Source organism: Malus sylvestris, chromosome 15 (genome assembly GCF_916048215.2).
Source record: "Malus sylvestris chromosome 15, drMalSylv7.2, whole genome shotgun sequence".
Lineage (NCBI taxonomy): Eukaryota > Viridiplantae > Streptophyta > Magnoliopsida > Rosales > Rosaceae > Malus > Malus sylvestris.
Genome location: NC_062274.1, coordinates 29588102 through 29610731, shown reverse-complemented (window position 1 = coordinate 29610731; position 22630 = coordinate 29588102). Strand labels below are relative to the sequence as shown.

The following is a 22630-nucleotide window of genomic DNA, read 5'->3' as shown; positions in this document are numbered from 1 at the left end:
AACTCATATTCGCCTCAAGGGTTGGAGTAAGTTGGGGTAAGTTTATAACCTAAAATTTGAGTTTTACTTCAAGGATTGGAGTAGGTCAAAAGGAATTTCCATTTTTTTAGAATTAAAATTAATTGTTAGGCCATTTCATATTGAATTTTAGACGATATGAATCGTTTATTTTTTTAAATTGCATTTTATAAAAAAAATATCATTTATTGTTTAAGTTGCATTTTATAAAATAAAATTGTTCTAAGGGGATGCCCATTTTTCTTAGAAATTAGAATTAGTTATCGGTCCACTTCATATTGAACTTAAACAATTATTAAAAAAAATTAACTAAATAAAAAAAATTTAAGACATAATTATGCTAAGACTTTTACGAACGCTGTGTCCTGTCCTATGAAACAATATATATATATATATGTGTGTGTGTGTGTGTGTGCAGCTAGTTAGTTTTCTTATGCCTCCGCTTTAGATATTCTATTTTCCATTCCTTAAACGGTGTTGAGAGAGAGAGAGATGGAGCTTAGCCAACATGGTTTCTTAGAGGAACTGCTGCTGGCTCCAAGAAGAGACAGTTGGAGCAGCTACTCCTCTGGATTGAATGAGTTATTGCCCATCAATGGATGGAGTTTCGATTCTTTTGAAGAGAACCCAGTTCTGGTTTCCTCAATTAATCCTCAATTTGTTGGATTCTCCACCACACAACCAACCTTTGAAGAATGCCCCTTCACCACCACCACTACTGCCTCCTCCTCCTCCTACCCTTTTGTAGTTGGTGGCCTCTGTGCAGTCCCAGAGATTAATGACACTACTACCCCTCCTCCATTTCCACCACAAGATCATCGGGATTACCCTTCAATGGTGGAAGATGAAGAGTTTGGTAATTTTCTTGGGTGTGAAAACCACAGCAGCTGCTTGGAGTTGGAAGAAAGCAAGAACAATAATATCAGTACTTGCAAAGTTGAGATGGACCAGGAAGCAGCAGATCATCACTTTATTCCTTCAGCTTTTACCATGGGATTGTGTGGTGAAAAGAGAAGCAGTAAGTCTAAGAAGTTAGAAGGGCAGCCTTCAAAGAATCTTATGGCAGAGAGAAGAAGAAGGAAGCGCTTGAATGACCGCCTTTCCATGCTCAGATCAATTGTCCCAAAGATTAGCAAGGTGATCCATCTTTCTTTTGCATTTGTTAAAGTTTCAATCTTTTTTTTTAATGTTTTAAAATGGTGGCATTTCCTTGTTCTTCTTGTTTCTTTAATGTTAAACTCTGAGAATTGATTTTCGCCCTTCATTTTCTATTACTTCAAAAAAAATCAAGAGACAGAGACAAAGATATGAATGCAGGAGTAGAAAATGAGAGTGAAAATCACTACCCAAATTCTCCCAACTAATTTTGATAAATTGGGTGAATTACTATTTGGTAAAGATTAATTTAAGGGTTAATTAATGTGAAAAATGGCAGATGGACAGAACATCTATACTTGGAGACACAATAGATTATATGAAAGAGCTTTTGGAAAGGATCAATAAGTTGCAAGAAGGGGTTGAAGAGGGTACCAATCAAATCAGCTTAATGGGCACCTCCAAGGACCTAAACCCCAGTGAGGTACTAGTCAGAAATTCCCCCAAGGTAAAATTCAGTACTTTTTCTTTACTCTCTCTCTCTCTCTCTCTCTCTCTAACTTCTGCATCATTGGTTTTATACAGTTTGATGTGGAGAGGAGAGACAAAGATACCAGGATAGACATATGCTGTGCAAGCAAGCCAGGATTGCTGCTGTCAACAGTGAACAGTATAGAAGCATTAGGGCTTGAGATTCAACAGTGTGTTATAAGTTGTTTCAATGATTTTTCAATGCAAGCTTCATGTTTTGAGGTTTGTCCATAACTTTTTTTTTTTTATAATTTTTTTACAGTTAATTTTTTGATATTAATGTTTAATTAAATTTCTCTAATGATTTTTAGGGAGCTGAGCAGAGAGATTTATTAAGTCCTCAGGACATAAAGCAAGCATTGTTCAGAAATGCAGGATATGGAGGAAGATGTTTGTAGGAAAATAAGGGATGCAAATTGCAAAAAGAAAAATGGTTTGCTTAGAATTAAAGTGTGTAGCTAGGAGAGAGATGGATTTTGACATGACTCCATGAGATTTTCCAAATAATATTGTCTACTTTCTAATAATTGTGCATGTATTAGATGATCCATCTTGCAGCCTATTCAGTATTATCACTCGGATTTAGGTACATATATACCGACATCTGTATACCATACACCGACTTCTGTGGTGGTTGATCTTTTGATTGTTGTATCATTGGCCGCACATCTAAAGCTCTATTCATCATATGTCATATACTGGAGCATTTACTGTTCTAAAAATCTCCGCTTAGTGGCAACCGTCCCGATTAATGCCTAAACGTTTGAAAATTAAGATAGGGTGTCTAGCCTTGCTAAGGTGCCCAGCTAGACTGCCTAAGCACCCGCCTAGCCCGTCCAGACCTGCCTATGTTCCAACTCACTTAGAAAGAAAATAGATAACTTTCATTTTGCATTTTATTTTATTTTTTCAATAAATTGTAAGAGACTTACTGAATACTTAAATGAACACACATTATAGACTTGTTTTCCATATTTTCATTATGTTCCAATACTTCATAATAAATATGTTAATCTATTTTGTAGTTTATGATGAAATTATATATATTTTAAATATAAACAGACACTTATTTACACAAAATATAGTAGATTTACTTAAATCCGCCTAATTTGCCTAGCCGTCCATCTAGCCTTCTAGTCACTAGGCTCCAATCCGTCGTCCGGCTAGCTCCTAGCGTATTTTAGAACCTTGTAGTAGAATTTTAAACAATTTCAGTACACATATGCCTTAAGAATTTGTGATTGTTTAATTGTTGTCTTCTTGACCAAAAGAATCTGTGAGCAATGTCTAAAGTGCCAGCAACGATAAAATTACACAGAAACCATGACAGCAACCTGAAGAATTCCATTGACCAACACAAAAAAAAAACCATATCTTGCTCATAGGATTTCATCAAATATTCTTTTCCCATCATGTACAAGACTTAGTGCCAAAACATTTGATGTTTTTTCCTTTCACCAGACATAATGTTGTGACGAGATGAGGAGGGCACACGTTTGATAAATGAGCGAACGATTCGAATCATTTGCTTGGATTTTGGGTGCCGGGATCTGTTTGACGTCTCTTCGATTGCTTAATTGGACGCAATCCCTTACTTCCAATCATAATCAAGGTTTGTTTGGTCGGTATGAGTGTTATGTTAAAGGCGACGCTCTCTCGACAAGCTTTGTTTTGAATGCGATTCGAATTCACAGGTTGAAATTTCGCTGTCATACCACAAGGCCAAACAAATATTAGCGGGACTTAAGCCCACGGTTGATGCAAAAACATAAAATCGGATTCTTAGGCTCAAGTTAGTCAAAATAATAGCCGACAAGTCTCACCCATCAGTGTTCCATTTTGTTACTTCTAAGATATGTGTTTAGCTAAAGCTGAAATCAGATAAAGAAAAAAAAAAGAGGATGTAGCTCTGTTCATATGGTACATTTCTAAGGAAAAGACAAGATAACGTACTTCTAAGTATCATCTTCACCCTCCTCGTCATCACTTATAATGCCACCATCGTCGAAATCAGAAGAGTCGCTGGTGACATTGGCCTGCAGATGTTGGAGTTTATTGATAGCATCTCTTGCATCAGAAACCAGGGCAATTTTTGCAGTTCTCACCGCATCCACTTCACCAATTCCAGAAGTGGATTGCTGAGTGCGCGTAGATGCTGCTTTTCTCTTCGCTTCCCTGGTATGTAATTGGTCTATATACTTCTCATGCCGGACCTTGTTTCTGACTTGCTTCAATACCCGGGGGCTAACGAGAGGTTTACCACATGAGCTACTAAATCTCAACAGCCGCTTCTTATGACCTGAAGAAGATCTTTGACTGCGATTCTGAAGAATTTTCTTCTTTTCCTGTAAGTTTTTTGGGGTAGAAGGTATAACACTCGCATGACTCTCACTAGGTGAACCTAGATTGGGCTCGAGTACCCAAAATAGATCTCCCTCATAATCTTGGTACACTTGATTATGTTTTTGTAATAATTGTCGGACTGTTTTCTGGGCAACATGCCTCCTCTGCTTACTGCATTCTTGCCTTTTAGACTTTGGCTCACTGGGTTTAAGCAGTTTACTTGCAGAGAGTGAAAACTGTCCAAGGGGGGATGAATTTGTTAATGTGCTTGCCCTCGACCGGGTATGAGGTTGAGGTGGAGTTCTATGCTCAGAATGGACTCTATCAAAGCACTCCTGTGCAGATTTTCCAGGCACCTGAAATTAGTTTGTATTCAACACAAGTTACTGTGGATATAATCTAAATAAAGCAGCGGTGATATATTGGCTATGCATGTCAAAGGTCACTCAAGAACCAACCTAACTACCTGATCCCACTAAATGCTTAAGGAACTTAAAACAAAGCATTTATTAATGGCTGAAAACTTTGCTGGCAGCTAACCATCCAAACAAGTAACTGGCAAAAGATTGAATAAGGGAGAGAAATCTGCAGTTGGTTGTAAGTAAAAAAAAGTTCTTTAAAAGCTTTTCAAACTTCGGAACATGAAACAACTGTTAGAGCTATCCACACATAATTAAGGGTTAAAATGTGATCCCTATCTCATCTGTAGCATGTAGAAGAAAATTAAGATTCTATAAGTGACTCAAATGGAAACAGATGTGGTGTCAGTCTGATGGCTAGCCTTAAGTTTATGAATTGTCTGCAACTACTAACCATGACCTTCTCAGCCCTGCTTTGCTGCAAGTAACTTGGTTTTTGTTGCGAAAAATTAAATGGAGTAAACTTAAAGAGCACCAATAAGGTGAGAAAACCAAAGCTATGCAACATCAATAGATTGGTTACAAAAGAACTATACTTTCTGCAACGAAAACTAAAACCGTCGCCGAATTTAATCAATAAGACATTGTTAGTTGAAAGATAAATGCCCACGATCATCACAAGAAAGCAATAATGGAATTTTATAATTGCCTTTAACATTCAGTCTATTTTGATCATATGTAACAGTTACTAAAAGTCATTCTATTTGGTTCTTAGAAATCTTACTCACCTTGTCTTTTAGCTTTCCAAGAGTTTTCTGGTATTTAATAAATAATAAGTCTTTAGGATTTGCGTCTTTTGGTTCTATATATGACGTGTATAAATTTGATTGAAAGGCTTTGTTACCTTCAACGCTTAAGGCCTTGATATCTCCATGCATCTTTCTCCTCTTTTACTTTTTTCTATCTCACAAATTTCTCAGAAATTATAGTAACCTCAAAAACTTCACTTTGGTTTGTGTTTTTCCAACATCATTTGAAAAATAATCTTTTGCCAAGAGACCTTGTAGCTACAATTGTTATCAGTTTTTTTGTTTGAGAACATTTTGGTCATCAAACTCTCAAGCAAGAGAAAAGAGTTAAAGTGCCAAAACAATTAATATCGAAAACGGTCCTCTTCTTGGGGAGGCCCTACCCAACAGAAGTTCTCTATATACCTAATTTACTAAATTTAAAAAAAAAAAGATTATGGTTCTTATCGAACACTGGCATTCTTTTATCCGGTTGAGTCTCACATCTGTATTACAGTCAAACATTAAAAACCCAAGTGCTTCAGTCTAAAAGGTATGTGCTTAGGTCAATTGAGGTAACTACATCCATAGCAGGTTATTCTCAAAAGCCATACCGCTAATATGGTGCTTTGGTAAGCCCAATATTAGCCTATCACCATTACGGCCTTTCCTTACAATGAAAAGGACTATCAGTCTATCAACCAGGCCATATCACCTTCTTGCATAATAATAAGCCTTCATAAAATATCATAAATATCCAAAACCACAATGAATTTGATAAAAATTGTTTAAGACCAGTTCCCCACATTGTCACTCATTGGAAAGAGCATCATGTACCTATATCTTAAAAATCCTCCTTTCGAGAGTTAGAGTGATCTTCATTCCACAATTGAACTATACGAATTTCGGACTCACTATAATATATTTCCCTCCACTCATTTGGCTTTCCGTTGAATTAGAATAACAAAAGACTTGCTGAGATAAAAACAAAAACAAGATGTGGACTCCTAGTCCCACTATATCAACAAAACATAAGGACTAATTATCAATAACTCAATATCAGTGACAAAGTTTACAATTTTTAGGAATATAATCTGGATTGCAGACTTCAAGATCATACTTAAAGACACAAAAAGATTGGTACTATTATTCAATTTAGCCTTCATATTAAGAGGCTAAATTATACTTTTGATCCCAATAGTGGAAGACTGACTCCACTTTAATCTTACAATTCTAATTTCAACAAATTTAACTTTGCAATTTGGTAAGTTTTGAAATGTTGTCCAAAGTACAACTTTCCATCACGTTGGTTAAGAAAACCATCAAAAGGGCAAAATAACTTATTCATCGTGGTGTGGTTCTATATCGCTGTCACATTAGTTCTCCCAGCTTAGCAGATATAGGGAAACATCTTTTTCATCAAACAACAGAGGAAATATAGGGCAAACTATAAGGTTGATTTCGTTAAACTTTGAACTACAGAAACCGCACAATTGGGCCTAACAAATTTCAATCTTCTTATTGCCAGTAATATGAAAGAAAACTAAGCAGCTTGACATGAAAACAAGATTTTCTGAATTAAAGGATCATAAGAACAGCAACATACCAGTTTGGAAACCTTCTTCCAGAAGTGGGGTGTTGGCTTTGCTATTAAATAAGCTCTCTGCAATGCGAATTCTTGTTCCTTTGTCCACCCTTGAACAACCCCAACACCTTCTTCCTCCCTCTTTCCATTTTCCTCCTCCCTCTTTCTCTTCCTCCTAACCCCCACTTCTTTATTTACACCATCTATCTCTTGCATTTTGCACTCTTTCGAAACTCTTTCAGATGAATCAATACAAGCTCCATCTTTTCCAACACTTGAGAACTCCTCTTTCTTCAATGACCTATTTTTTCCACTCTTAGATCTAGACCCAGTTGCCCTATCAGTGCATTGATTCACAATAGATTGCTCAATACAGAACCTGACACATTTTCTTCGACATTTTGCTGACCCAGAACTCAAATTTCCGCAATTACTCGACCCATTTTCCAATTTGCCCAATTTCTTCGATATTTGTTTTGAGGGACCCTTACCTTCATCAACAAGGACGAGCTGCTTGTTCAAAATCCTTGAAGAACGTCTAAGCCTCTGAAACGCCTCAACCCCATTGTTCAATCTCGGAGATCTTCTCGGCCCATCGTGAGATTCACTCGAATTCTTAGAGCTAAGTGGGAGACTCAATGAACGTACGACACGGTTGCTTCTGGCTGTGGATTTGGGGGTTCTCGGGTTTTCAGACTCCGCAGCGCTCTTTTCCAGGCAGACAAGTCTCTGAGATTTCGGGAGAGTGGCGGTGGACAGCTCTGGTTCTTGAGTTTTCTGGTGGTGGAGAAATCTAGGAGACCTTCGGAGAGTTGTGCTCTGTTGTGCTGCCTTGGCTACGGAGGCTCTCACGGGCATTTTGCAAACACTTGGTGGGCTTTCTATTCACATGAGACTTTCTTTAGAGGGAAGAGAATTTGAAATTCAAAAGTTTACCCTGTTCGGCAGTCCCAACCTCATTGTCTGATTACGAATTCACTCGTCAGTCGAATCTCGAGTCCATGTCCGAGTTCATCGAGTCCAAGGCCACGCTCTCCTTTTATCTCTCTCCTCATCCGTGGGTTCGGTGGTGGTTTGATTGGCTATGGGTGATGGCAGTGGCCGTGATTTGAGTGGATTTGTGGTGGTTCCAGTTAAGTTTCTAGTTGCGATTGGGAGGTGGTTGGATTGACGGCAGCGGCTCTGGTATGAAGGTGGTGACTATGGTGGTTGTTGTGGTTCAAGTGATCGAGAACGACGGTGCTAGTGGTGTGTAGGACTAGTCCTATATTTCTATGTTGTGCTGTGGTTCTTGCTTTGGAAATGAACATGAACGGGTTTTACAAATGGGCTTTAGAAACACTGCGGAATGGGAAAATTGTAAATTGGGCTTACCCTGTAAAAGTCAGACAATTATTGAAAAAGAGTGGGCTAGGAACGAGAAATCCAACCCCAATCTGACCAATTTCCACTTTACGAGTCTCTCTCTCCTGCTACGCATGATTTGACAACAATAAATAATTGAGATTTAATTGAATCTCTTTTAGTTAAATATTCATTATTTATTTGTGAAAATACCTGTGCAGGAGAGAATTACCGTCTACTTACTGCCCTCAAATTATCTAGTCATTTGACTTTACTATCCCTTTTTTTGTCTCACTATCATTTCCCAAACTATAGTTCTCAAATCACTTTTAATTTTGTCTCTCTCAATTATTGCCACGATCTAATAGTATTCCTTTTCATTTGTAAGTGTGTTTAGGCCCAAAATAATATTTTGGGCCGAGCCTGAGATTATTCTAGACCCAATGGTGTTTATCTAGAATTTTCTTGTGGGTTGTCTAGTTAGGGCTGACCGAATCTTGTTGCGAAGAGGATTTGTTTGGATAAAGGGTGAAACAATCGATTCCTAGTGAAACAAGGAGTTTTGAAGCCAAAGATGCTTGGGATCAGGGAGATGAATCTAGTCTGTTATGGGGTTTGGTTCAAAGTTCTATTGGAGCTAGGACTGGCCAAAACCTAATCAGATTGGGTTGAGGAGTTCTAATCCGAGTACGATTCTAGCTCGGCCATTAAGGGGTTTGCTACTATAAATAGAGGAGGGAATGCATTGTTTAAAGTCTCTCCCATTCAACACACAAATTGTCCCGTGCAAAGCTTCTCAACAACCTAAGATTTTATCCTTCTCCCATTTCTTCCGCCAACACATCCTCAATTTGGATTAACAACACTGTGAACGCAATCGGTGACATCTTCACTTTGGATAAACAGCATTGGAGTCGTAGAATCAGCTGATCAATGAGCACCTTCAGTTTGGATAAACAGCACTGCTTCGAGACCGACTAGTTATTTATCCAAGTCTCGGTCGACAGAGACTTTCGAGTTCTCGTTGGTAGAGGTCATCTTATCAGCCTTCTCGGTGAAGTGAGGTGTTACAGGTTACTAGGCTCGGTACATTGAACGTCGAGTTGTTTTATGATTGGATATTCGCAAGTGAGTTTCAAAGTTCGGCATTCCGACGGCCGAATCACATTTACTATCAAGACATACATCTCTTTCTATTACTTGTGTCCATATAGCTTGGTGCCAATTCGGCGTGCTTATACTCTTACCAATATAATCACCATGATTGAACCTGGTGCCAACGATTTGTGAACTTCACAAAACTAGCATCCTTGTGTTCAGGCTCTAGAACCCAAAGGCCAAGATGTGTTCCTTCATTGGCCGCAATCACAGGATCAAGAAGTCAACAACGCACTCAACGCGACATCAACACATTTTACTCCTCGATCGAGCTCGACAGTCGAGTTGGCACGCCCCGCACATAACCGAAAGACGTAGTTAGTTTACTAGTTACTCGACCTGTGCACCATGTAGGCTTGGTAGTTTTTAGGGTCAACATTTTGGCACGTCTAGTAGGACCCAATGCTAAAGCTACAAAGTTCATGATCATTGAGACATAGTTAGTAAAGAAGAAAACAGTCATGGGTAAGTCAACGACTAATCTTCTAGTCCAAAACCCAGGACAAGATGGCTTACCACAGGCACAAAATCCTTCTACTGCCGTAACACCTGAAGCTACAAGTGCGACAAGCAGAGATAAAGAAGTAAATCCTGGCGGTCAGCCTCGTGATGCAGAAATCCCCACCAAAACAACGAAAGGAATTTTTGTTGAAGGATTAGTGGAGGATTGTGACGAGGACAGTGGTGAGGCCTCTAATCCACCGACTAGGTCGTTTCTTCAAAAACGACTTGAAAAACAATCTCGGCAATTTGAGAAAATGTTCAGTCAAGAGTTGAAAAACATACTAGAAGAGATACACGATAATAGCGATATACATAACAGGTTGCTCAAAGTACTAATTAATAAAGCCCACGAAGAAGGGCTTGCCGATTGTTCTAGGCAACCTCCATTCAAGAACAATCTCCTGCCAACAGTACAGGGCGAGATAGGATCTGCTCAGCTCAAAATTGACACGCCCCGACCTTGATATTCCTTTAATACCAGGATAGACACGTGCTAGCCAACACCCGAGGGTGACGAAAGCCATTAATTAATACAAAAGCTAAGAATAAGAAGTAAATAATACAATAAGTTAATAATTTAAGAACGTGTTCAGAGCATACAACTAACTAGAACTCTAAAAGAAATAATATAAAATTGAATGAACAAAGGAGTAGGTCCTACACCAAGAGCACTCGAAGATATCTTACCGCTGTGGAAGTGCCTAGACGCCGGGATTGTATGCCTCGATTCTAAGTCCTGAATAGGGGCGCAAAACAAATATGAGTGGACCAAGTTTATATATACAATAATAATAAAACAGTTATCAAGATATTAACTCCCACAATTTATATAAAGAAAACTACTAGTATAATAAGTGATAGCTTTACTGAAAATCCTAGTATGCCAAAAATATCTCAACATGTATAACGCGGAAAAAACGTCATATAAATCATCGCGTGTATCGTCTCGTAAGCATGATGTGCTGCTAGTAAGATCACTGAATAAATATAACTCCTGGCCCTATGCCAGCACCGTGGTCTCTGTGCCCGTAGCCAGAGATTACCAACTCCTGGCCCAATGCCTGTTCCCTGTCCCTCAGCCCGTAGCTAGGGATTATTTCTCTCGGCCTATATGCCAACACCAGATCCTCGCCCCAGGCGACATAGTGTCCATTAGGTAAGCACAAATAGTTACGCCTCTCGTAAATAACCACTTCATAGTATAAAGTCATCCATCGTCTATACTATAAAGAAGGGTTTTGAAAACACGTTCTAGTATCCTATCGTCATCCATTAGATAGTCTACTAGTTCATGGTTTTTATAGAAAATACGATATATTAAAATATAGCTCAATATAGGCCAACAATTAATTCCTCACAAAAAACGAGACGATAAACAACATATTCAATAAACATGCTTATCATAAAATCAAATCATAAACTCGTAAGGCATGCTATTCATTTATGTAATTGAACTATAAAAACATGTAATTTTAGAAGAGGTCCACTCACAGATACTCCGTAGCAACAAAGTTGTGCGGAAAAGGATTAAGGAAATCCCCACTAGCAACTTCACCTATGTACAATTTATCAAACTACCCAACTATAGAATTTCAAGAAATAGAAATGGGTCTTGGGTTTGGATCCGGATTAGGGTTTAAGTTTAGATTAAATAAGGTTAGGATCTATTGGGTTTTGGGTTTAGGGTCCTAAGGTTTTGGTTTAAAAGGATTAGGGTAAAAATGAGTGGTTTGGGCTTAAGCCCAAACCCACACACACACACGCATTGCACCTCACACACACACAGAGCACACGCTCACACAGATGCATAACACACGCATATACACATGGGCATAATACACACACACACACTCACACGGACACACACACACACACTACTCACAAACGCACGAACACACTCACACACACCACACATACGCGCAGTCCATACACACACATACTAGACATACGCACGGTCCACACACACACACCAAACCCACACCCACAAACTCGCCGGATTTCGACTGATGTGGGTTCCCTGGTTTCTGGAATTGATTGCATAGAATAAATAGAGGTGAAAAACCTCGGTTTCACATGGGTTTGCACTAGAATTTCACCAGAAATTCAGATAATTTCCTCATGGCATCATAACAGATGAAATCGAGTCAAATTCACTTTGATTCGATATGAACATGTCGGATTTCCATTGCTGGTTTTCAGGGAATAAAACAAAGATGCATGCAGGTGTGAAATCAAAGATTCCTATTCCAAAACCTTACAAAAATCTCACAAAACTGTCATAGGTCCGACCCCAAGGTTGATGGGTTCCTTGCTAGAGTTCGTCCTCATTTTCTTGTCGAAGACTGAAAACAGAGATGAGTATACATTTGTATTAGTGCACCCGAAACCCTCTCATATTCATCAATGACAAGATAGAAGGAGATTAGAGGTACTGCAAACCCTTACTGACTTCGAACTCAATGACAATTGTCGGAATTTGTCGCCGGAGATTAACATGCATGCACAGATGAATTACAAAGGTTAACACCCTCGAATTTCAGTCCAAAATAATAGAAACTCATCCCCAATCAAGATGGAAACCTAGACATTTGAAGAATGAACACAAGTTTCACCTGGGTTTGAGTTTTAGAGCATTTAAAGCTCTCGACTTCAATTGGCAGAACACACAGAGGTGTTCTAATGATACAATCAGGGTTATAGCTGAGTTGCTCAAGCCCCAAGGGCTTTAGATATATGGTTAATATGATGGATTTGATTAATTTTCGAAGAGGAAGGGAATGAGAGTTCTCGGAGCTCTGGAGAGTATGAGAGTTTCTGAGAAAGAAAGTGTGTGAAGAGAGAGAGCGAGAGTGAAGAAAGTGAGAGCTGAGAAAGGTCTCGAGGTGGGGAAAAGGAAACGGAGTGAGTTGGGGTGCTGCCACGTGGCAGCAAAATTATGCATATAATTGGGGGTTGGCGTGTTACAAAAATGATCGATTTAGAAAAGAGAGATGGGTCAAGCAGTAGATCAGATGAATTTGACCAAGGAGCAGAAACGACATCTATTAATATGGTCAAGGTTCAGAGAATGATTGATTTAGCCGTAAAAAAAGGGCCAAAGTTTCCGAAATTCATTCATCCATATCCAGCCTTCGTAGAAAAATTTGAGTACCCTAAGGGATTCAAAATTCCAGACTTTAACCTTTTCGCTAGAGAGTCATCCCTATCATCGTTAGAACACGTGGCTCAATTCACTGCCTAATGAGTGGCGTTAACAGTGATTTTCATAAGGTTCGATTGTTCAACTTCTCGTTAACCGACTCAACATTCGCGTGGTATATAAACCTTCCATCCAACTCCATCCAAAGCTGGGAGGAACTAGTCGAGAAATTTCATGAGCAATTTTATCGACCAAGGATGGACGTGTCAGTATCTTCTTTGGTCAGTATGGCTCAAGCTTCTGACGAGTCGCCAATGGAATACCTTATAAGGTTTAAGTCGGCCAAAAACTGGTGTCGAGTACTTCTCCCGGAAGTCGAGTTCGTTAGGCTTGCCCTGCATGGACTGGATGTGGAATACAAAAAAAAAAATTTAGGGGCAAACTTCTGAGATATGTACGAACTGGCTCAACATGTCGAGCAATATGATTATTTGTTCCTAGAAGAAAAGATCTTGGAGTCCGTATACCGAGGAATGATCTACAAGAACCCTACGGTCAATTATTCATCGGTCGAAGGCGAAGAATCCCAATATGCCAGTATTAACGCGGCCGAGATAGTGATTGACAAGCCATACATATGTAAAGCATTGGCTCATGCTAACTCCAAGGATGTCAAAACCCGCTCGGCCTCTGAAGAAGCTACCATCAAAACGTTGAAAGTTTATACTTTTGACATCACCAAGGCCGACACCATCTTCGACCAGTTGCTGCTCACGAAAATTGTTAAGCTTCAGCCAGGGCATAATAGTCCTAAGGCTGATGATTTAAAAGGCAAGGCATATTACAAATACCGCAATTCGAACAAGCATACAACAAATAATTGTGTTGCATTTCGCGATGCCATTCAAAGTTGGATTGACAATGGTAAGTGATGAGTCCATATTATACTATATATTTTACCCTAATCTTAGTATTAATTTATTGGTTATTTTGGTATAATTTTGATACTTTGTTATATATTTTCAATGTAGGACATTCGACACCATCTGGTGCAAAGAGTAACCAAACAGATGAATTTTGAAGTGATTCTAATTGGAGGATGTTCGTGAGTCTTTCAAGATAATTGTATCAAAATACCAGATTTTTCTACCAGATTTTTCTACTAAGTCGTTGACAGTGGCAATGAAATAAAGGCCCAGCGCGGAGCTTTCCCAGATTGACATTATTGCACGTTTTGGGCATTTTAAAGATCAAGATGGCATGTTTTGAGGGAGATTCCTTCTAAGGATTTGTAGGGGACGTCTTCAGCTTTCAAAAGAGACATTTTGGGATCGAATTGGAGTTAATTTGGTCGGTCAAAAGACTAATTTCTGGGAATTCCGAATTTTAGTTCAAATTATGTTTCCTAGTTTTATTATTGGGAGTTTTAACGAAAAGCCCACGATACTATTCACTTTAACGAAAAACAAAATTTTTACACTAAAAAGTCAAACCTGACACTATTCACTTTACCCTTTATTTTGTCTTTATCATTAAAACTCAAAGTTTTCAAACAACTTTCATTAGTTTTCCTTTTATTCTAAGACCTTTTAGGGTTTTATTTTGTATTAGTATAAATAAAATATTTAGCCATTAGGGTTAAAGAGAGGAGAACACATTTTGGCTTTAGAGAGCTTTTGACAATTCAAGTTTATTTTCAAGGTGTTTTCTATCCATGTTTTTAATAATATTTTATTTTATGATTGTTCGTATCTAGTTTCATTTGCTAGGGCTAGGCCATGAGCCTTAGCAAGAATATGTAGTTTATTTTCAATTTTCTTATGATATTATGCATGCAAGTTTTGAATTATTAATCACTGTGCTTTATACTGTCTAATTGTCTTGATGATTGGCCACCATTAGGATATTTAGAAAAGTAATTTAATGAAATTTTGGCAAAGGGTTGTCCCTAGAATTGGCGCTGGCTTCTTGTGGTTAATATGTGTAACTTCTTAGGATGGATGACACGTCTTAAGGGTTATATGGTTTTTCAAAAGGATTTCACAAAACATAATGAGTCTAGCATGTTCACATTCGATCTGGACGCTACAGACGAGTTGCATGTTAGATATACGTTATATGTTGGATGTTCCAAGTAGGACCTACTTTAGGAAACCTAACCTTCAAATATGCATGTGTAATTCATAAGTAATTGGAGGAACTACGTAGAATTGTTAAAGTGACGGCGGAACCCTAGTCCTCAAATTTATTTTTAAAACTATTTTCTTTTGGTTTTCTTTACTTTCTCAATTTATTTAATTGTTTTTAATTAAATTCGTTTTTAAAATTTTAGGTCATTAAATCACCTTTTTCTAAACTTTGTTTTCAAATAATTAATTAAGATTTGATTTTAACATAAATTATTCATTCAATCCCTGCGAAAAAGAACCTTGCTTGAGCTACTATACTACAATAACCATGTACTCTTGCAAGTATTTTTAAGTGTTTTTATCCCTACTTTTGCAGGTGGTAAAATCCCTATCAGTAAGCTCAAGTTTCCTGAGAAACAAATCAGCGTTGACACCAATGACGATAGTAAACATGGTAGATGCTCATCTACCAAGGGATAAAGGAAAAGGAAAGGCCGAGTTCATTCCAATGTAATTCGTCCTAAAGTAGAACTCTCGGCCACGATTAAAGATTAATTTATTTTCAAACGAGCCACCCAAAGATTTAATGGGACCAGCTATTGTCAAGTCAATGTCGGACTCTAGCACAGAGGAAAATGACGGGCCGATGGTTTTAAGTAGTCGATGCAAAGCGAGCGTCGTCTTAGCTGAGCCAAAGGAAAAACCATGTCGGGTTGAAATATCACAACAAGTTCCCACAACCGTGGTAACATTCTAAAATGTGCTCAGTACAGGCCAACGCCATAAAGTTTTTGATAGGCTTGGCCTTCAAGTACAAGATAACAAACCATCTTCGACCAGATAACGCCTTAATTTCGACGCGCTATTTTACAACCAGCATTATTATGCGTGCAACTTTGGCAATCCTAGTTCACTCGCAAACCAGCGCACCTTCAAACCTCATAAGCCACGTCATTAGCGCTGGTATACCTATAACTCCCCTACCGGTATATATATTGTGTTTTCTAAATCACAGAAACTTCGGTGCCAAAGAATGAACTGTATGGTCCACCGACGAGCAGCTTAGGATACCTCGGCTGCCAAATGGCAACCGAAGGAAACAGCCAGTAATGAAGATGACCGACAACCTCCGGCGATCATGACCAAGTTGCTCCAAAGGGAAGAAGGTGATCGATCGTGACTTTGAAACCACAATTAAAGAATTCAAAAAGCGAATGAAACTCATTTTTCAACCTGGGGAAATAAAAACTCTCCTTGAGCACTTTCAGAAGGAAGCCGATAGCAAACTTCCCCAGTTGCCTGCATAAAAACCGTTGATAAGAGTCAAACGGAATCTCCACCCACCGTTTCTCGGTGAAGCTTTATAATGCATGCATGAGTTTCACAAGAAGCATTCGACAAATAACTTATACGGCTTGCCAAAAACATACCAAGATACTCTTAATCTCATTCTAACTTACCCCGATGCTGAACGGATCGTCCAAAAAACCTCGTATCCCGGGATGAAAGCCAGGTTCCAGCATATACGTGAGGCTCAAGTTCTCGGATTTAAGGTAGATCTATATACTGATATTGACACTTCTGAACTTCCCTTCTTCCTCAAGGACCTCTAATATTTACGATACCATTTTGAAGTCTTTTTAACCATTTCCCTCTTCGGCCTTACAGCCGTAGCACGATTAGATGCTTACCTTAACATGAGAGACGCCGACGTCGCATATCAGGAGCAAACTCGTATGACGTCACAAGATTGAAACCTAGTTCCAATGCCGATTGAACTCGAGGTCAATGTGAAAAAACGAGAAGGCTCCAGTGGACATACCGTAGGAACATACCCTAGTGCCAGCAGAAGAAGATCAAACGGATACTGCCCAAGTGCAGGATACCTTGCTCGAAAGTCTAGAGGAAGAAGATCGCGACCGAATGGGTCCTTCGGTCTTCAACAACATGGAAATTAGCATGGTCCATATCTTACTTGTTGAGTTCCAATCAACTACACCCTAACCAAATTTCCTAGATGGCGACATGGTTGCCAAAGAAGCCACGCAAGTCGATTTTATGGCCGTCGAAGAGATTGAGCGGGCAACAAAAGAAGATAAACTCAAAGAAACTCTTGTCGAATTGTTACCTCACTCTTCATCAATTAATCTCCTTCATTTGAAGACATTATATGTTACGGCTCATATTGAAAGATATCCGGTCTCCAAAATTTTTGTCAATTGTGGAACAACGGTTAACATCATGCCCGTTGCTTTCACGAAGACATTACATCGTTCCAAAGATGAACTTATTCCATCAGGGGTCACCATGAGCAGCTTTGTCAGTGATAAATCCCAGACCAAGGGAGTGCTTCTGTTGGAAGTTAATATCACAGGTTGTAATCACATGATTGCACTTTTCATAGTCGATTCGAAGACTGAGTATAATGCATTGCTTGGTCGTAACTAGATCCATCAAACGAGCTACATCCCCTCATCATTATATCAAGTCCTTATCTTCTAGGATAGTAAATCGATTGTGGTTCATCAGGCTGAAAATCAGCTGTTCGAAGCTAATATGATTCAGGCTTGCTATTATGACAATCATGTCAGCTACATCACCCTACAAGGTTTTAACAAGGAAGGACGGACGACTCGAATCTTAGTTCAAAAAGCCATCGAGGTAGACTTGGGTTGGCCATAGTGTCATCCATCATGGAACGACTATTAGCCCATTGGAATGCTATTTCCAAGCAACCAAATTTGGGCATGAACTTAGTAGAGTTTCTTGCTAAAAGAAATAGCGGTCCAGTTCTATCACGCCCCAGCTGAGCTCGAAGACAGTAGGACCAAATCAAAGACCCTTTAGAAGAAATAAATGTTAGAACGGTCGAAGACCCGCGACCTTTATTTATTAGTGCTTTGTTACCCTAGCCTATGAAAACTGAGCTTTGTAATTTACTTAAGAAATTTAAGGATTGTTTTGCTTGGAGTTACCATGAAATGCCTGGTTTAGACTGAATGCTCATCGAGAATGAATTACGCATCAAACCTGGTTGTAAATCATTCCGCCAACCCCTGGACGATTCTTGACAGAAGTACAACTTGGCATTAAAGATGAACTCGTTCAACTTTTAAAAGTCGGGTTTATTCAGATAGCTAGATACGTCGAATGGTTAGCGAACATCATCCCAATTTTAAAGAAAAGTAGTGCTCTGCGTATTTGTATCAATTTTCAAAATTTGAATTTGGCAACCCCTAAGGATGAATATATAATGCCAATTTTAGATTTGCTAATCGACTAGCAAACCACGAGATGTTATCCTTCATGGATGGCCATGTTGGTTACAACCAGGTTTTCATTGACGAGGCTGATGTCCACAAAACTGCTTTTCGTTGCCTGGGGGCACTTGAGACTTACAAATGAGTTGTCATGCCGTTAGGCCTTAAAAATGCCGGTGCCACATACCAACGTGCTATGAATACTATTTTTCATGATTTAATTGGTACCATCGTCGAGGTCTATATTGATTATGTTGTAGTCAAATCGAAACGTCGCCGAACACATGTAGATGATCTTCAGCAGACTTTCCTTCGTATACGCCAACAAAACCTTAAAATGAATCCTACCAAATGTGCCTTTGGTGTATCAACCGATGACTTTTTTGGTTTCCTCATACATCATCATGGCATCGAAGTGGACGAAAATAAAGCTCGAGTAATCATTGATGCCCTACCCTCGACAACCAAGAAGCAATTACAATCACTCATCGGCAAAATCAATTTCCTTCGCCACTTCATTTTCAATTGGGTAAGGAAGATGAAAGCTTTCTCCATGCTCTTGAAACTTAAGGATTCTGACAAATTTGAGTGGCATGAGGAGCACCAAGATGCGTTCACACAAATTAATGACGCCTTCACTACCCCACATGTCTTTGTGCCACCTCAACGCGGTAAACCCCTCAAGTTGTATATCTTGACCATCGAGGTGTCCGTTAGTTGTCTTCTTACACAAGATAATGACACGGGACAAGAGCAGGCCATTTTTTATCTTAGCCGAAATCTTAACTCGACCGAGATAAATTATTCACTCGTCGAGAAACCTTGTTTGGCTTTGTCCTTCACTGCATCCAAGCTCATGCATTACATGCCCCATTCAGCTACGCAAGTCATCGCCCAAACAAACGTTGTTCGATATATGCTTACTTGGCCGATAGTAAAAGGCCGTATCAGAAAATGGGCAATGGCTCTGTCTATTTTAGTTTGCAAAACATGCCCCAAAAAGTTGTAAAAGGATAGGCGTTGGCATGGTGGAAACATGTGATAATTATTAGACGTTGTGTTTTGATGGCTCTAGTACCTCGACCTCTGCTGGTGTTGGAATCGTTATCCAATCCTCGGATCACTACCGATGGTATTTTTCTCTCAAGCTAGATTTTAATTGTACGAATAATCAGGCCGAATATGAAGCCCTTATCATTGGGTTTAACGTCCTTCACGACTTGAAGGCAGCCCGCGTACTCGTCCTTGGTGATTCAGAACTTGTGATCAACCAACTCAATGGAACTTTTCGTTGCATGAGTTGTACTCTGGCACCCTATCACATGGTTGCCAACTATTTGGTCGAATCATTTGATGGCATTATATTCAAGCACATCTCATGAGTTCGAAACACTGACATAGACGAATTGCCTCAAATAACCTCTGGAGCACAACTCTTGGGGGGCGAGCTAGACTGGGTCATGCCAGTAATGCGATGATCACACTCGGCCTGTGCGCCACGTAGGCTTGGTAGTTTTTAGGGTCAACAAAGTGAAAGGTCTTAAACCACATTATTGCTAACTCATTGTGAGGCTAAGCTCATCCCTCCCCCTTATGTAGATAATATTGTTTTAAAAAAAAAAAATAATAATAATAACTTTCATGCCTTTGTTAATTCAACTTTTAATTCTTTTGTTACCTAATGATGTGGCGGTCATGGACACACAAGTTATTTTACAAATAAAAATAAATAAAAAAAACTAGAAAAAAAATCCATCTCTCCCTCATCCTCAGAGATCTCAACATCAGGGTCTGCCCCGAGTCCAAGAGCTTCGACGACATAGTGGCGCTCCAATCGAAATATATTGGAAGGGAAAAAAATAAGGTAAATTACATAATACCCTTTAGGTTTGAGGTCTATTACAACCTCATATAACATCTTTAAAACATTTCACTTTCATACCTCACCTACTATTTTATTTCAATATGGTACCTCCGTTACATTTTCCATCCATTGATCAGTTAAGAGCTGACGTGGCAACCACATTTGTACCACGTGGCTGCCACCTATGTGCCATGTGGCAAAAAAAATAATTTAAAAAAAAAACCTGAATCTTCTCAAAAAAACCAAAAATCCTCTTCTTCTTCCCCACCTTCTCCCATCCCTATCACCTACCCCTACCGAGCCCACCCTCTTCTCCCATCTCCCATCTCCCATCACCCATCACCCACCCCTTCACCTTGCTGAGATGCCAGATGTAGTGGGCGTGAAGCCGCCAATAGCGAGGACCATAGATCTTAGCTGTTGGATGCCGCAGCCAGTGTTGGCCTAGTGCCTGGTGCATATCAGCTCCCAGAGCCACTCATCCTCCTCCATCTTGTCCTGCTTGCTTATGCCTTAATAAAAAAAATCCTAAAACATCTTCACCCAGATCGCGAACAACCCGAAGCAGGTGCAGATGCGAAATAGCGAAAATTGAAGCAAAAATGAAGAGAGAGTGAGCAATCCAAAACTGCGCAAGAAAAATGGGGCGGAAGAAGGGAGTGGTGGACTTCGACAAGTCGTCACCGGATGACTTCGATCTAGCGAATTCGTACAAGGACCCGGTGGTGATGCTGGAGATCAAGGAACACTTGGTGCAGGAGAAGTGGATCGACATCGAGAAGGCCAAGATCATTAGGGAGAAACTTCGGTGGTGCTACTGCATCAAAGGCATCAACCACCTCCAGAAGTGCTGCCACCTCGTCCACTAGTACCTCGAGTCCACTCGCAGCATCGGTTGGGGGAAGGACCACCGTCCTTACGAGTTCCATGGTCCAAAGCCGGAGCCGGTGGAGATTTGTGGGTTTTGGAAGAAATGCATAAATTTATGGGGGTTTGGAGGGAGAAAGAATGGGAGGTGAAGTGGGAGATGGAGAAAAGTGGGTAAGGGGTTGGGGGGGGGGGGAGGTTTCTGGGTATGTTTTTTTTTTTTTTTTTTTTTGTTGAGAAGATTCAGTTTTTTAAAAAAAAAAAAATTTCTGCCACGTGGTACAAATGTGGCAGCCACATCAGCTCTTAACAGATCAATAGATGGAAAATGTAATGGAGGTACTATATTGAAATAAAATAGTAGGTGAGGTATGAAAGTGAAATATTTTAAAGATATTGTATGGGGTTGTAATAGACCTCAAACCTGAGGGGGTACTATGTAATTTACCCAAAAAAATACTTTGAAGATGAAACTGTTTTGATTCAATAGTTAGGAATTATCGACGGTATCAAGCTGGAATAAATTGTTATTTTAGAATATTTCCATTCAATGCCAAAAAATTTCATATTGTTACCATATAGTATTCATCTTTATTTGATGATAAATAAAGTATTTGTGCTTTTTTTGTTTGTCTCTGAAAACGGACTTTCTTGAGACACTCAATAACCAATCTTCGCATGATATGCTAAGGATTCAATAAGCCTTATATTGATTTTTTTCAGACGTGTCAATGTGCAAAACGCATCCATAGTGACTACGGTATCTCACATACAAAAATTAGCAATTCATCCTGTCAATCCTAGTAACTTGGTTTTCTTCCATGAATTGTTTTTTGCCCAAGTCAAAAGCTTCTGCGATGTTGGAATGCCTGAGATCCCACCCCAATGGCCCAACCGGTGCAAATTGTTCCCTGATTTTTCCACAATTATTTGCGACCACTAATTCGAAGGAATTCAAGCCCCCCTCACGACAGATACAGCCATAGAATCGAGGGAGCGTTGGGGTTTTTTTTTTTGTGGGGGAGGGGGGGTTCCCCGGAGCTCCCTCACGACAGATACAGTCATAGAATAGAGGGGGCCCTTTTTTTTTTGTGAGGGGGGAAGCGAAAGGTGTACATGGTCATTTTTGCCATCTAATATCATGTAAGAATATTCTATATTAAAAAAATTATTTTTGTTAGCACTTTAAAACTTCATTGTGCACTCCTTATACGTTTTTTTTTTCTTTTTTTTTTCTTATGGAATTTTTGCCATCTAATATCATGGACCCTTATCATTGCTCTCTCAACTTGCCAAACATATTCTAAGGACTAAGTAATGTGGATTTGCTCACCTAAACTTGTAAATTATTCATTGTTGAATTAATCGTTTTTTGATTCTGAGCACACCTTCAAATGGAAGGTAGTAAACAAAGGCCTCAGGTTCTAGCCTTACAAAGGAAGGGAAACAAAGGCCAGATTCTGGCATGTACAAGTTTCAGAATCTTCAAACGAAATTAGAGGATGTATAATTGGTGCAAGTATCCCTCTTATGTTTTATTAAAATGTTTGATGAGAAATATGCAATTTTTCTTTCATCGGTACGTATCACTGAGTGGTCTGGAAAATCAATAGTTGGCTCTTGCAACAGTTACATTTTACATAAAA

At 39.2% G+C, this 22630-nt stretch overlaps 2 protein-coding genes and 1 pseudogene across 5 annotated transcripts; 2 read left to right on the top strand and 1 right to left on the bottom strand.

The window, feature by feature from the left end:
* The first annotated feature begins 406 nt into the window (after nt 1-406).
* Nucleotides 407-2171, top strand: LOC126604578 (transcription factor bHLH93-like). 2 transcript variants are annotated; one of them, XM_050271870.1, is made up of 4 exons: nt 407-1155; nt 1454-1597; nt 1699-1866; nt 1956-2171. In XM_050271870.1, the coding sequence occupies exons 1-4, from the start codon at nt 511-513 to the stop codon at nt 2040-2042; spliced, it is 1044 nt and encodes a 347-aa protein (XP_050127827.1). In that variant the 5' UTR covers nt 407-510; the 3' UTR covers nt 2043-2171. The 2 variants fall into 2 exon arrangements, with proteins under 2 accessions (XP_050127827.1, XP_050127826.1); XM_050271869.1 differs by having other exon boundaries at nt 1454-1621.
* A 797-nt stretch (nt 2172-2968) lies between these two features.
* On the bottom strand, nt 2969-8087 carry LOC126604577 (uncharacterized). Of its 3 annotated transcripts, none has more exons than XM_050271867.1 (3): nt 6741-8079; nt 3598-4343; nt 2969-3350 (listed from the first exon to the last, which is right to left on the bottom strand). In XM_050271867.1, the coding sequence occupies exons 1-2, from the start codon at nt 7575-7577 to the stop codon at nt 3600-3602; spliced, it is 1581 nt and encodes a 526-aa protein (XP_050127824.1). In that variant the 5' UTR covers nt 7578-8079; the 3' UTR covers nt 2969-3350; nt 3598-3599. The 3 variants fall into 3 exon arrangements, with proteins under 3 accessions (XP_050127824.1, XP_050127823.1, XP_050127825.1); XM_050271866.1 differs by lacking the exon at nt 2969-3350 and adding an exon at nt 3438-3515 and having other exon boundaries at nt 6741-8078; XM_050271868.1 differs by lacking the exon at nt 2969-3350 and having other exon boundaries at nt 3438-4322; nt 6741-8087.
* Nucleotides 8088-20465: 12378 nt separating this feature from the next.
* Nucleotides 20466-21428, top strand: LOC126604579 (NADH dehydrogenase [ubiquinone] 1 beta subcomplex subunit 10-B-like; annotated as a pseudogene).
* Nucleotides 21429-22630: the final 1202 nt, after the last annotated feature.

Coding starts and splice junctions, on each gene's coding strand:
- LOC126604578 (XM_050271869.1), top strand. CDS start 511: ATGGAGCTTAGCCAACATGGTTTCTTAGAGGAACTGCTGCTGGCTCCA. Junction 1,156..1,453: donor TTGTCCCAAAGATTAGCAAG/GTGATCCATCTT, acceptor GAAAAATGGCAG/ATGGACAGAACATCTATACT. Junction 1,622..1,698: donor TAGTCAGAAATTCCCCCAAG/GTAAAATTCAGT, acceptor GGTTTTATACAG/TTTGATGTGGAGAGGAGAGA.
- LOC126604577 (XM_050271867.1), bottom strand. CDS start 7,577: ATGCCCGTGAGAGCCTCCGTAGCCAAGGCAGCACAACAGAGCACAACT. Junction 4,344..6,740: donor GGAAGAAGGTTTCCAAACTG/GTATGTTGCTGT, acceptor AACTAATTTCAG/GTGCCTGGAAAATCTGCACA.